This window comes from Chiloscyllium plagiosum, chromosome 13 (genome assembly GCF_004010195.1).
Source record: "Chiloscyllium plagiosum isolate BGI_BamShark_2017 chromosome 13, ASM401019v2, whole genome shotgun sequence".
NCBI classification, from domain to species: domain Eukaryota; kingdom Metazoa; phylum Chordata; class Chondrichthyes; order Orectolobiformes; family Hemiscylliidae; genus Chiloscyllium; species Chiloscyllium plagiosum.
The window spans coordinates 53,563,227-53,579,347 of NC_057722.1; the positions used below are offsets into that span (position 1 = coordinate 53,563,227).

The 16,121-nt window shown below is 38.4% G+C and overlaps 1 protein-coding gene across 4 annotated transcripts in view; it reads left to right on the plus strand.

Moving 5' to 3' along the window:
* Positions 1 to 250: 250 nt before the first annotated feature.
* LOC122556039 (mucin-4-like) overlaps positions 251 to 16,121 on the plus strand; it is a 113,295-nt gene continuing 97,424 nt past the window's right edge. For all 4 annotated transcript variants that reach the window (XM_043702426.1, XM_043702427.1, XM_043702428.1 and 1 more), the window contains exons 1-4: positions 251 to 329; positions 6,954 to 7,043; positions 8,435 to 8,536; positions 12,187 to 12,291. In XM_043702426.1, coding sequence (XP_043558361.1) covers positions 272 to 329; positions 6,954 to 7,043; positions 8,435 to 8,536; positions 12,187 to 12,291 — 355 coding nt within the window. In that variant the 5' untranslated portion in view covers positions 251 to 271. The remainder of the gene's footprint in view (positions 330 to 6,953; positions 7,044 to 8,434; positions 8,537 to 12,186; positions 12,292 to 16,121) is intronic.

Consider the following 16,121-nt stretch of genomic DNA (forward strand, 5'->3'; position numbering starts at 1 on the left):
TACAGCTCATTTGAGAGCCCTGAAAAGAATGCATTGAAAAATAATTAGCACCTGTTCAGCACTGAGAACACAAATGACCAAGTATTTGAAATCAAGTATCGTTTTCTATTGAAATGTATGCAATTGAATATCACCTGCCCCTTATGCCTGGTCAACCAGTCTCAAAAGCTATTCCCCACCGCCCCTCATTAATGAATCATTGAAGCCACTATAAAGGTGGTATATAGGTGTGATTATACTTCAGCTGAGGGGAGACCTGTTCAAAAACAGCATGTTGTGGATCTGCTGTACTCTCTTAATTGCTTTCGCTTATGGGCAAGAGCTTTCAGGTAAGGAACGGAAGTGTAAATCTCTTTAGTATTGTTCACCTTTCTCCTTTCAGGCTTTTAGTTGGAGTTTGCAAAAAGAAACAATGTAAGAATATTATAAACATTCAAAAGGAAGTTGTAAACAATAGAGTAAATATTCGAATCCTAAAAAGCCATTGGCCAGTGAAAATTCAGTTTCTCCATCCACTCATCCCCTTCCAGTTGACTCCTTTAGTGGAGGAGTCCTGAGGGCTGCTGGGCTCACCAGTGTTATTTAGTTCTTCACTCACCTCCAGCATGTGGTACATGTATGATCTGAGGCTGAGTGTTAACTGACTGGTCACCAAGATACGCTAAAGCCTGCTCTTGCCTTTCTCCTGAAACTACACCTATTTCTTTCCACAGTCAGTGATGTTGACCATGAAACAGAAATCTGGCTAATTACTTATCTTTGCTCAAGAGTTGTGATTGCTGATGTCCTGCAGAACCAATGATCCCAAAACTAAACCAAAATCATTATGGGATCTAATCGCTTGTGCCTTGCCTGTTACTCAATTGGTCAACATCAACTCTCGATGGAAAACAAGAAAATTAAAACAATTAGGTTCCCATGCAAGGTTTCCTCTAAGCCAGCATTTCTCAAGTAGAAGGCAGGATCCAAAAAGGGTCCTGGGCTACGTAAAATAAAAAAGGCAAGCTCTGACAGTCTTACTAGACCCTACAGCTGCTCTCTCATTAGACAGAGGTAGAGACAACTGGTGTTGGCTTAACCTGAGGGTCCTCACCTCAGATAAGGGGAGAGGTTGAGAAGGAGAATTCCACATGATAACTACAGTCAGTGCAGAAATTGAACCCCCACTGCCAGCATCACTCTGCATTGCAAACCAGCCAACTGAGCTAACTGCAGGAACTAGGAGGCAAAAATGGCCTCAGCAGAGTGCCAACTCAGTTACAGCAGCCATGCTCCTCTTCTAACATGTTCCTATCCTCACAGCCCCATCTTCCCTTCTCTGTCCCTGCTTTCCCAATTCTCACAAATATTTTCAAGCCTCCTAGGTGGGGGGGTGGTTAGTTACAGTAGAAAAAGGTTTGGGAGGCATTGCATTAAATAACAAGCCACTTTGTGCTGGAATCTGAAAGTTTCTGTGCCAGACAACAAGCATATTGTTCAATTTACCTTAGTTCACATGTGTGGTCACACATAAAAAAAATCAAATGCCCTGCATACTTCAAGAAATTGCCTTTGTTTTACATAATGAAGAGAATAGATACTTCTATGTGTTAAATTTACAATGGCTCACTCCTGTCTCCATAGATAGGAGGTAAATGTTTTCATATAAAGTGAAGGTCATTGTCCTCCATAAATATGAGAATACATAGTCTTCTAGTCTAGGGTCAATTCTTCCAAACTGGTGTGTGGTGAAAGTTTTAAGCATCAGAGTAATAGAGTTGATGCTGTGATTTTTTTTTTAAACTTAATGACTTGATTATATTTCACTAGATTCTTAACAGCTGTTCGAGAAATTCAGTGTGTTGTTCTCAGTCACATCGAATCTAGAATTACAATCACAAAACAAAGTTAAAAATCACACAACATTAGGTTATAGTCCAACAGGTTTAATTGGAAGCACTAGCTTTCAGAGTGCTGCCGGTGTTGGACTGAGGTGTACAAAGTTAAAAATCACACAACACTTGAAGGAGCAGTGCTCCGAAAGCTAGTGCTTCCAATTTAACCTGTTGGACGAGAACCTGGTGTTGTGATTTTTAACTTTGTACACCCCAGTCCAACACCAATACCTCCAAATCAGTCACAAAACAAGTAGTTAAGTTTTTAGATGACATCAAACAAGGGGCTTGTGACCTTAACCTACTGGGAACTTAATAAAAGTGTAATTTGGATCAAGGAGGAAATTAAATTCAAATAAAAAAATAAGTAATAGTCCATGCACAGAATAAAACTTTTCTGAAAAAGTTGCTTCCCAAACCTTTGTGTTCTCCACTAACTGATCAGACCACTTACATTCTCCTCCAAATCATTGGTGAATGTGCAGAACACCACTGGTCACAGATCTCCAATCAGATAGACATCTTTCCAAATATCCTGTGATACTTGTAAACCTTTTCTGTACCCGTTCCAAAGCCTCCACATCCTTCTAGTAGTGTGCCAATCAAAACTGCATGAAATATTTCAAATGTGGCCTAACTAAAGGTCAATACAGTTGCAACAACATACATTCCCTTGTTGCTGCCTAATATTGTCACGATTAGTCTTCCACCAGTTTAGTACTTTCACCCAAGGACAACTCTTATCCTTCTCTGTAAGTAACTTAAAACTTATGGCATTATGGCCATTGTTCCTGAAATGCTCCCAACTAAAATTTCATTCAACTGGCTGGACTTATTCCCCAATTCCAGGTCTAGTATGGCCCTTCTCTAGTAGGACTATTTAGATATTGCTTCAAGAAACCCTCCTGAATGCACATAACAATTCTCCTCACCCAAGCCCCTGATGCTAAGAGATTGCCAGACAATATAAGGGAAATCAAAATCACCCAACACAACTCTGATTCTATGACATTCATTCTGTTGTTCTCACATTTTTCCATAATCTGTCCAAATATTTGTTCCTCTATCTCCTGACAGCTGTTGGAAGAAACTTTTCAGATTCAGGCTAAGAAAATTCCAACAAGAGGGAAGGACCAAAATCAGGGATGTGGTGAGAAATAGAATCAAAGTGAAGGTGCATAGTGCAGTCCAGGTCAATTCTTCATGCAGGAACCAGCCTAATATAATAATTTGAGACAGTAAGTAAAGAGGAAAACAGACTTGACAAAGATACAATTGAGAATAGAATAACAGAATGCATATAATTATCCCAAAATCTCTACTGACATGTAACTAGTAAGTAATTACCAAGACGTAGAGCAAGGCTGACCGGGGAAAAGAAGTAATAAATGTTTAGAAGCAGAGAACTAGAGTAAGATACGTTTTGAGTCATTTGTATATGCTTTTACTAATAAAGAGGATGGTGACAAAATATTGGTGGAAGAGATAACAGACATAATGTATGGAGTGAAAATTGATTGATAGGATAGCTGCTCATGCTGAGATTGGATATGCCACCCATTTGGCTTGCGTGCCAGCTTGTGAAGGGAAATGGGAGTGAAGATAGAAGAAGGGTTTGCCAGAATCTTCCAATCTTCCCTTGACATAAGGGCAATGCCAGAAGTTTGGAAAATGGCAAATGGGACATCCTTGTTCAAAAAAGGGTTGAAGATCAAGAGTCAAGCACAGTGGGTCAGACAGCATCTAAGGAGCAGGAGAATCAATGTTTCGGGCATAAGCCCTTCATCAAGAAACTTGAACCACCCCTTATCAACTCTGACTCTTCAGCATCTGCCGTCCTCACTTTTTCCAGGGGGTAAATAATGGAATGTCCACTGAAAGAGAAATCCGAAGAATGTGGAGAAACAAAACAAAGAGTCGTCATTATGGATTTACCTTTTTAAGTAGAAAGTAGACACATTGATAAACTGAACTCAACTACAAAAGACTAACTATTAGAGTCAGATAATTTGCAGTCAGGAATCAAGTGGCAGAATACATTGTTAGCTGGCTTCAAACAGAAATAGAGAGTGAGAATGAAGAATAACAATTCAGACTCGCAGTAGGTAGGAAGTGCTGTTCCAAGAGGATCAATGCCTGAGATGACTGCTGTTCATAGTATAACTTGGAACTTGGAATCAAATCACATTTCCAATCGAGACCATAATAATGGGTGAGATAAGCATACACTTAGAGAAAAATAAGTTAATACTCAATAGTAACCATGGCTTTGTCAAGGGCAGGCTGTGCCTGACAGATTTGATTGAGGCCTTTGACAAGGAATTACAGGCAGTGGATGAGGGTAGTTGTATGTTTGGACTTTCAGACAGCATTTGAGACAATGTCACATGGCAGTTTGGTTAGCAAATTAGAAATATCTGGGATTGTTGGATCCTTGACAGCTAAAACACAGGAAACTGAACGTAGGTATAGATTGGAGATGAGTTGAAAGTGGTGCTCCCCAGGGATCTGTGTCAGAACCCTTGATTTTTCTGATTTATATAAATTATTTGGAGAAGGTGTTGAGGGCAAAATCTTTAAATTTTCAAATAGTACGAAGCTAGAGAGAATAGTAAATTGTGAAGATGATGCTGAGGGATACTGACAAGTTGACCAAATGGGCAGACACCTGCTAGATGAATTTCAATGCACAGTAATGTGAAGTAGTACATATTCATAGAAGAAACACAGATGCAATACAACCTCAATGGTGCAATCCTGAGGGGAGTAGAGTAGCAGAGGGATGTTAGGGCTCATATGCATGATTCTCTGAAGGTGGCCAGGCAAGTCAAAACAGGAGTTGAAAAGTCTTATAGGAACAATAGGTTTATGAAAAAAGGCATAGATTATAAAGGCAAGGAAGAAATGCTAAACATCTACATATCATTGGTCTATTTTTGGTGTATTGTGTTCAGTTATGGGCAGCTTATTTAAGGAAGTATGTTAAAGTCTTGAGTGCTAAGGAGATTTACTATGCCGAGAATGAGGGACTATAGATACAAGGAAAGACAAGAGAAATTTGGCTTATTCTCCTTGGAGCAGGGAAGATGAAGAGGTGACCTTATTGAGATGTTCAATGTTGTGAACAATTTGACAGGGCAAAAATGGATATTTCACTACTAGGCACGTCAATAATTAGGGATTGCCAATTTCAAGATTGCCAGCAAGATGAGGAGTGAGATAAGGAGAAACTTTATTTAGAGGGTTGTTAGGATTTGGAAAGCACTGCCTCAGAGTGGTAGAGTTGGATCCCATCGGAAGTTTCAAAAGAGAGCTGGATATTCTTGAGTTATGAATTTATAGGGTTAGAGACAGGGCCGGAGAATGGGACTAGCTGGGTAGCTCTCTGAGGCTGGTACAGACACAATGGGTTGAATGGCCTCCTTCTGTACTGTAAAATTCTATGATTCTGTAGAGGTCTTTACAATTCTAAAAAGCTTTGATAGGCTAGATACAGGGAGAATTTTCCTTTTGTGGGAAGAGATTACCGAGAGGTGTCAATAAAAGGTAGTCATCAAGAAACCCAAAGGGCATTCAGAAGGACCTCTTTTACTGAAAGAGTGATGAGAACATAGAACTTGCTACCACAGTGGGTGGCTGAAGTGAACAGCTCCGATGCATTTTATGGGAATATAAGCAGGCATATGAAAGAGAAGGAAATAGATTGTTAACAGGATAGATTGAAATGAGAGAAGACGTATGAATATGACCATAACGCTGGGCATGAAATGATTGGGGCAAATAGTTTTTTTTTTCTGGACCATATATCCTTAGTAATTAAGTTAATTAAGGAAAAACAGTATGGGTTTGTAAAAAGCAGATCATGTTTGATTAATGCAATTGATTTTTTTGCTTCAGTAACAGAGAAATTTGAGAATACAATGGACATTGTCTTATTGGTTTTAAGAAAGCATTTGGGCAATTACCATATAATGGGATGGTTAATTAAATTGAGATTTATGGAACAGGAGGGCCATTGTCAACTTGAATATAAAAAGGTTTTAAGGACCTTAAACAGAGAATCCCAGTAAATGGTTGTTCTTTAGACTGAATAATGGTAGATAGCGGTGTTCCCCAAGGGTCAATGCTAAGACAATACTTTTATGCATTTTTTAAATGATTTGGACATTCAAATACAAAGTACAGTTTCAAAATTTGCCCAACTATACCAAAGTAGTATAATAGACAAACAGTGGGGATGATACCAATCAACCTGAACAGATTATCGATGTCTGGCAGAATGAGCAGACAAGTTGCAGATTACTTTTAGTGCAGGAAAAATGAAAATAGCAGACGAACTAGGACAAGGAAAGATAGAGTGAATGGCACAATTCAACGAGTTGCACAGTCAAAGGGACCTGGAAGTTCATGTGTAGATCTTTGAGGTGATATGACATACTGATAGAGTTGCTGACAAAGCATATTGGGGTGTTGGATTTCAGGAATAGACACATTGAGTACAAAAGCAGCAACTTTTGCTCAACTTTTATCAAGTTCTCTTGAAGCCACATCCAGAGTATTGCATCCAATTCTGTTGAGCACACTTCAAAGGGGTGTAGGATTTCTCTCCTTTCTATATTCTCTTTGCGCTTACAAAGAAAAGCAATTGTAAATATGTATGTAGAATCCAATTAAGAGATAAAAGCAACACTAAACTTGAAAGATAACTTTATAACAAGAATTCAATAAGTTAAAACATTTAAATCATCAACTTTTATCTAATTAGCTGAACAGGAATATATGGCGAATAATCATAAGCTAAAACAATACTCAAGCAACAAGCAGTTCTGTTCTCTGATTGTAATTCTCCAATTATAATTTTTTGATCCATAAGATTTGTGGGTATTTTAAGAGTATGTCAATTTTTAAAAAGTTGTATGGTTAAATTTTTAATATTATTCCTATTTTTGATAGATTCCATGGTGCCAACTTTGTTTCAATGTGTGCCGTTATTATTCTTATCTCAATATATGAAATTATGTCGTTAAAATTGCCTTTGAGTTAACTCTCAACTTTTTTTGCATCAAATTAATGAAACAGGGTCATCTGCACCACCAGAACTGCAGAGAGATAAAGAATTGGCAACAAATTCTTCAAGCAATACAACATCATCCCTGGAGATAACAACAGGTAAGAACTGAGTGATGAAAAAGGCCAAATGTCACACAGCGTTTCTATTTTGTCTCTACTGTGCTAATTTTACAGAGAATATAACTGCAAACAATTGAAAGTAAAAGGACATTTTGCTCATCACAACAATTAGGAGACTCCAAATCTGAAAATTCTCATAATTTCTCCTGTTTTTATGGCCTTTTTCATTATTCTAAATCATGTGGTCAATGTTATCTTTAATATCGAAAACAAGTGCAAGAAAATCAGAAATCAACCAATTAGCCTCCTTTTTTTATGGGCTTCTCGCCAACTTTTATCTTCATTAAACCTTGGCCCCAAATGTGGACAACAAACTAAAGTCCAGAGGTGAGGTGTTGCCCTTGACCTCAAGGCTACATTTGACCTTATTTGACATCAAAGAGCCCTCGTAACACTGGGCATGAAATCTTCAACAGTTGGAGTCATAACCAACACAAAGGAAAATGACAAAAGTTGTTGCAAGTCAAGCATTTCTGCCCATATATTATTTGTGTCATCATAGTCTTACCAGATCATAGGGGCTGCTTTTTCAGAAGAGAGAAGTGACTGGTGGTGATTTAACCTGAGGGCCACCAGACCCTAGGCGAGGGAAGAGGTTGAGAAGTAGAGTCCTTCATTGGAACCTCAAACCGGTGATGGGAATTGAACCCACTCTGTTGGTATCACACTGTTCTGTAAACCAACCACCCAGCCAACTGAGCATTCTCAGCCTACTGTCTTTTACCCACCATTTTCAGCTGATTTATAAGTCACATTCCCCCAATGTAAGATGAGAGGTGGAGATGTTTATTAATGTCCGCAGTTCCATGGGCAATTCCTCAGAATAAACATTTCAAAGCAGCGAGAATTGCCAAGCCCTCATGGCAGCTTTCTGATCTACTCGAAGAATGTTTAAAAATTACAGACATACATTGCAGGCTACACTGGCAAATAGTCTTGGAAGGCTGCTACCAGGACATTTTTGCCCAGTGACAGGAACCTAGCTGATGCTCGGACCGGATTGCATCTCAGGGATGCCAGCTTTCTGTCTTAGTTGCTTGCTCACTTAGCACCTACCTAGGTACTCACAGCATCTGTTCATCCATCTTTTGAAGCAAAAACACAATCTCTGTGTTGGGCCTAACTCAAATTCAAATCAATCATAGCAAGCATTTCATATTTGATTTCAATTTAACTGTCAACATAATATTTTATTTACTGTCAACAACTCAATACAGAATCCAGAACTTGCATCAGTTCTGGAGGGAGAAACAGATGAAAGATCATTATTGGTCACGTTGTCAGGCTATCAATTTGAAAAATTAGTTCTGCTTCCTCTTCACGCAGACTGCCCGATCTCCTGAAAATTTATACTTCTCTATTTTTTTCAGATTATTTAATTGAGGATTATGCTGATTTTGATATAAAAAATGATACAGTAACAGAATCATCAAGAGCAGAAATCTCTCTGTCAACGTTTCCACCACCAACAGGTATCTACAATTCCACTCTAATTTTCATAGGCTAATTAAATTCAAGAAGCAGGGATATTCTTTTTGGAAGTGACCATGATCTTTCCAACAGCAAACATCACAATATCCCCTGAATAATTTGATCTCCCCTGAATACTGAAGGTTAGTAGTTGGGGCGTCTGTAGATGATTGCACAGTGCAGTTCCTTTTGCAATTCCTAAAGTAAGGAAGTGATTTTAAATCAGCATTTCTGTTTTTTTAACTCATTATCAATTCTATACATTCAAAATGTCCAGGCCCTGTTGGGAAGAGTGTGCTGGTAATCAAGTTGTTCTGTTCCACAAACCATCACAAATGTATAAATGGCTGATTGAATCACTTAAATAGTTAACTTGCCTGATTTTAGCTGTATCTAGGATTACTAAAGTCATTGCCGGTTTCATCAATCACAAGAAAACAAAACTTCTTGATTTCTAAACTAACCTAACCTTTAACAGGTTGTGTTGTAAAAAGATATATGTAGTGCAGAATTTTATAAGGGCCTGGATGATGAGAGCTTTGGCAAGAAATGTGGGAGAATCATGCCAGAAGTCCAGCGAGGCCTACCTTGAATTCAAGAATGGCTTACTGCTTCTATTAACTAAGTACCAGGCACAAGACAAGAATCTCACTAGAGTGGCAGGTTTCTTAGTAAGGAGAATTATTGCTTGCTAATGACTTTATTAACTATATATCTAATTTGCTTCATGGCTGTGAGGAAACTAGTTGCCAAGAATTCTCAACATGGTGACTTCACTCACAGGGGGCTATGAAGGGCTTCCACGTTAGCCATCACACAGCAGCATTTTAAGGCACAATCCACAGGCACCAGCTGCTCATGTCCCTTGTACAGACATTGGCATCGAGAATTGCCAAGCCCTCATGGCGGTTCTCTGATCTACTTGAAGAATGTTTATAAAGTAACAATGTACGATGCAGTTACACCGGCAAAATGCCTTGAAAGACAGCTACAAGGATATTTTCTCCCAAGAACAGGAGCCTGGCTGATGAATTGGACCAGGTTGCATCAGCCTATCTGTCTTAATGCTTGCTCACTTAGCACCTAACTGGGTAGTCACAGCATCTGTGCCTTACCTTGATGTGCCTATCAGTGCAGCCACAGATTGCGCACACAAACTTCATACGTCTGACTTCTTCCATCAGAATGTTTGTATCTGAGTTGGCAGCCCTCCCAAAGCTTTCACTGAAGCCTCTAAAAAAACTTCCTCAAAGGTTGAGGAGCTGCCTTCTGATGAATTTGCAGGGGCTGTGGCCGTATGGCTGGCCAGTGCAACATACAAGAGGAAGACATTGTGGTCAAGGGTTAAAATGTAAGAGGCTTATTTTTAAATGGGGTTTTTGATATTACTGGCTGAGTCAGCATTTATTGTCTATCTCTCTCGTTTTCCTTGAAGGTGGTTGTGAGCTGCCTTCTAGAACTGCTACACCCTATTTGATGCAGGTATACCCACAATTCCATTAAAGAAGAAATTCCAGAATTTTGACCATGTGACAATGAAGGAACAGTGATATATTTCCAAGGTAGTGACTGGCTTGAAAGGGAACTTGCAGCTGATAGTGCTCCAATGTCTATCTTCTGATATTTTTCTTCTAGACTATGCAGGACAGTTTGGAAGCTGCCATCTGAGAATCCTTGATATATTTCTGCAGTGCATCTTATAGATAGTGCACACTATTGGTACTGAGCTTTGATACTAGAGGGAATGGATTCTTGTGGTTGTGGTGCCAACCAAGTGCGCTGCTTTGTCTTGGATAGTGTCAAGATTCTAGGTTGCTACTGGAGGTACATTCATCCATTAGGTGGGGAGTATTCCATCACACTCCTGACTCGTGCCTTTAAAAGGTAGGTAGACTTTGTGGAGTCGGAGAGTGTTTAAAGGTGAGCCTTATATAATATGCTGTCCTTACATTTCAAATTTTAATCCCGCTTTATCATTGTCCCTTTCTATAATTATGTTAAATCTAATTGTGTTTTGATTATCAAAGTGGTCACCCACTGCTCCTTCATTCACGTGCCCTGCCTCATTTCCTGAAACAAAATGTAGAATTGTTCCTATTATCAGACTTGTTACATTGTAATTAATACATTTAATACAAATGGAGTCCAAGAATTTTCTGTCCTCTGTTCCTGTCACACTGCAAGTATACCAGTTAATATTTATCTAGCTGCATCCCCAACTATATTTATCTTCGACTTTTGCACTCAGAAATTTGCCATACGTAGTTTCACCTGTCTTCCAATATATGGTCAATCGTACATGCCCAGCAATCTGTGAATCCTCTACCTTGTTTCAAAATCAAAAGATCCTGAAACCGTTTCAACGCGCATTTCTAATTTCCAACCTAACAGTCAAATATTTTAGACCTAGAACAAAATCTGGAATTTCTGTTTTTATTTCGGATTAGAAGAATGAGGATTATCTTGATATTGATATTAAAAACAGTACAGGAACAGAATCACTAAGATCAGAAATTCCACCATCAACATTTCCAACACCAACAGGAAACTACAATTTCACACTTGCTGTCACAAATCAAACTATGGCTGTAAATACAAATATTACAGACATACATTTTTTTTGACTGGCTTTGGTAGCAAAAATGACAACCTCCTGATAGCCTTTTAAAGAAGTTACCTCAACTTAGATTTTATCAGCATCCCATTAGCTATCCTCAAACATATTCCTCTTCCTGAAGAGTGGATGGGGCAGCACTTCAAAAACTAGTGATTCCAATTAAACCTGTTGGACTATAACCTGGTGTTGTGTGATTGTCCTAGGCCCATGAATGGTAGGAAATCAATCACAACATTGATAAGTCAAGGGAAATAAAGTTTCTTCTGGTTTCCAATGGAGAATCCAAATTCACTAAATGTTGCAGAAGGTCATTATCAAAAGCTTTCAATATTTAATCTAGCTTATACCTTCCCTTATCAAGTGATGCAGTACAAAATTTACTGAGGTAGTTAATCCCAATTAAGGGTAGAATGACCCTCAGCTATAAATCAGTTGCAGTAGGTTTATCAGGAAAGATACCGGAGTGAATCTAACTAACCTGAAAGTCGCCTGTGTGATTCAAATATTTATACATTTAGATACCTGAACCAGGAAGGCATTTGTAGTGGCACTATCTCTGAGCCAGGAGGCTGAGGGTCAAGCCTACCTGCTCCAGTAGTGTGTCTTCATACTTTGGAACAAGTTGAGAAAATACCAAGGCCTGGAAAGCCAGAAAACCCATAAGCTCATGTGCTCTATAACATATGAGGTACTCAATGTTCCATGAGGCAACATAACACCGAGATGCAGATGGTGGTGACTTCCTTGTCAGACAATAGCCTCTGATAATTCATATTCAGTTGACAAATGAATTTTGGACAACATCCTTAGAAAATAAAGTTGCCCATTGTGATAGTGTAGTCACTTAGAAAAAAAAATCTGAATCTACTCATTCCAACAATGAACAATATCTTTAGACACCACATTAACTGACAATGTCAAATCAAGGTCCAGTTTTCTTTTTGCTTATCAACTTGAAGTGATAATTTTCCTCCAACTTCCAATGATGCTGCCTCATCTTTCGAGTCTTGACATTATTTTCTGTTGTCATTTCAGATTATGTTACAGATGATTATCTAAACTTTGGTACAGAAAACAGTGCAGGGACCACATCATCAAATGAAGAATATAACCAATCAACAATTCATCCACCACCAACAGGTACCTACAATTCCACTCTACTAAATATGCTTCAAAATGTTGCTGTTAATACCAAAGTGAAGGATATCCTATTTTTAAACTGGCCTTGATAATTGAAAAAGCAAACACCACAGTTAAAAAAATCAGAGTACATCACAGAAACAGAACAATTAACAAATGGTCAGTAGATCTTCCAATAAGTTAACATTAGGAGTTGTGGCAACTGTCAGCAAGTGCCAGTTTGATTGGTGTGGGATAAAATGAATAAAAATGTAATCTTCAACACTTTTTGGGACTACTCTGGAACAGTGATCCTCTCACTACTGTATGCAGAAGACAGAACTAACCAATGTTTGAATGGGTCTGAAGAGCTAACCTCGCTCTCCCTGTGGTACAGCTGAGAGTCTTCCATCCACTTTTTAACAAGTTGTAAACCGATTACTAAATCTCAGCTTTTTTTTTTAAGTTCAGTCATTCAGTCTTCACCCTCACTGAAAGACCTCAAGCTTTGATGCAGAAGATTAGGGGCCTGGCTCTTTTCAAAATTATAAAACATATATTTAGAACTTACATGCAATACACGTTTGATAGGAAGTCAATCACAAAATTCATCATTCCAGGGCTAGAAAGTATAACCTTGCTTCCAGTCGTAAATTCAAGTTTTCTGAATGATGCAGTATCACTATGAAAAGCTTGCAATATTTACATTATCTATTAACTCAGCAAAGTCTATGTTGCAGATCGTAATGGGACAGTGTTTCACTTAATTAGGATTCCACTATCTCTGATATAACGTAGTAGCAGTATCATTACCCTGAAAGACACAGGAATGAAATCAATGAATCAGAATGTCTTTATGTAATTCTAATGTTTATTCCATTGGAAGAGCTGAACAATGGAGCTTCAGGTGAACATGTACTAAATAACACACTTTAAGTCTCAATATCATTTGAAGTTACACAATGCTGAGAAACGCAGATGGTGATGACTTGTTTGTCAGACAATTGTCTCTTATAATTCAACCACAGTTTCCCAAATTCACTTGACAACATTTTTAGAAATAAAGTTGCCCATTGTGATAATGTAGACACTTGTAATTTTTTGTCTGCAAGCATTTATGAGATGATATGTACGTGATTTCCAAGCACATGTTCCTGTTATTCTGAAAACTACTTTTGTGCTGAAAGATGAACACTGCTTATCTCTAGAAAATTTGCCTTTCACCAATCAAAGTTTACTATTGGTGTATGAGTATGGTGTGAAATCTAATTCCATTTGGATGACCATCTCTATTATGCTCACTAATTAATTCTTCACCAACCTGTCCAGCTCCATTTCCTGAAACTAAACCTAGAATTGTAGCTGTCTTGTTGTGTAATTGCTAATAGATTTCAGTTCCCTGCTGTTCAGGAATTTTCTGCCTTCAGTCCCTGTCACACTAAGTGATTCTCAGTTAATACTTAGGAGGTTGAATCCTTAGATATTACTGCACTATGATTTCTGTACTCAGTAATTTATCCATATATTTGAATCTCTCATTCTCATCCACTGCATGATGACCAATAGAGCATGCCTAGTATTATGTGCATCCCATGTCTGTTTGAGTTCAAGTGATCCTTCACTTATTATATTGTCCCACTCGCATCAGCAAAACATGCTATCAATACCTGGACTATTAGATATAACTTTGGTCCTTTTACTTGAGCATAGATTTAGATGCATTAGAAGCAATTCGAATGAGGTTCACTCGATTGATTCTAGAGGTGAGGAATTTGTCTGGTAAAAGTTCATTAGGCCAACACTTTCACAACTTCAAAGAATGGGAGGAGATCTATTTGAGACAAATAAGATGACAAAGCGACTGACAAAGTAGGCTTAGAATGTATATTTCCTTTGGTGGGGCGATCTAGAATGAGAGATCCTAGGTTTATGCAAACATCAAAGAGGTGAGGAGAAAAGAATTCTCTAGAAGGATAGTGAACCCATGGAATTCAACACTACAGAGTGCTGATGTTGGAACATTAAATTTAAGGAAGAGATCCACAGAATATTTTCATTAGTCATGGTCTGAAGGGTTATGAAGAGCAGCAAAGAAAGTGAAGTTGACATTGATAGGGGATCTGCCAATATCTTATTAACCTATTTTTTGAATCAAGTTAAAAATCCAGGTTATAGTCCAACAGGTTTATTTGGAAGCACTAAGTTTCGGAGCACTGCTCTTTCATCAGCTGCTCCTTCATCAGTTGGCAACCACCTGATGAAGGAGCAGCGCTCCGAAAGCTTGTGCTTCCAAATAAACCTGTTGAACAATAACCTAGTGATTTTTAACTTTGTACACCCCTGTCCAATACCCTGTCTAATACCGGCACCTCCACTTCATGTCTACTTTTTGAATATGTATATTCAACACTTGGAGCAAAATCTGGATTCTTGCCTGGAAAATGTTCCACAAACTCAAGTGAATAAAAACACTAGCTTGATTCTATATATTCCCACTGTCATTGTTACCATTTCCTGGAACAAACAACACAAAACCTCATGACAGCATTACTCCAAACTGGGACAAATGAGTTGCAATCCAGGGGTGAGATGACAATATCTGTCCTCGAAAACAATGCAGCATTTTCAAGCACCCGGCTTGAAAGAGACTGAACAAAATTAGACTCAAAAGCATTGATGACTAAACTCTCCACCATCTGAACTCACACATGTCATGGCACATTACTATTGCATTATCGCATATTAGTCATGTTAGTTCCCGTAACTCATTGCAGGAGCTCCTCAGTATATCCATCTTCAACAACATCAATGGCCTTTTTGTATTCATTGGTTAGAAGTGAAGATGTATGCTCATGAGTTCAAGGTCGGCAATACACTGCAACTATAAAGTTAACCAAGTTATTTCATATCAGTAATTCTATATTCATTTCAAACTTCCAAATAAGCATATTCAACTTTTACAATGGAATCTCTAGATTGAGGATATCTTACTTTGAAATTGAAAAAAAATTGCATTTGATTTGATTTACTCTAACTGTCAACATTGTCTTCCATTTAAATCAACTCAATGTATAATCCAAGGGCAGCACAGTGGATCAGTGGTCAGCGCTGCTGCCTCACAGCACCGGGTTTGATTTCATCCTCTGGCAACTGCCTGTGTGGAGCTTGCACGCCTTCCTTGTGTCTGCTTGGATTTCCACCAGATGTTCCGGTTTCCACCCACAGGCCAAAGATGTGCAGGTTAGGTGGATTGGCCATGCGAAATTGCCCGTAGTGTCCAGGGATGTCTAAGTTAGGTATGTTAACGATGGGAAATGTAGGGTGATAGGGATGGGTCCGGTTGGAGTGTTCTTCGGATGGTCAGTGTGGACCTGTTGAGCTGAATGACCTGTTTCCACATTGTAGGGATTCTATTTTTAAAAAGTCCAAATGGTTTTTCACTTAGCGACTTGAATTGTCACTTTCTTTCTCCCTTCAGAGATGCCCCATTTTCAGAATCTTGACAGCATTTTCTTTTTCAGTTTCAGATTGTTACTGATGATTATTCAACTTTTGATGTAGAAGACAGTGCAGGGACCACATCATCAAATGCAGAAAATAATCAATCAACAATTCATCCAACCCTAACAGTATCTATAATTCCACTCCAGTAAATATACTTCAAAATGTGACTGTTAATACTGAAATGAAGGACATCATATTTTTAAACTGGCCTTGATAATTATAAAAGCAAACACCAAACATCAGTTAAACAAAATCAGAGTACATCACAGAAACAGGACAATTAACAAATAGTCGGTAGATCTTCCAATAAGTTACCATCAGGAGTTGTGGTGTCTGTCAAAAACAGC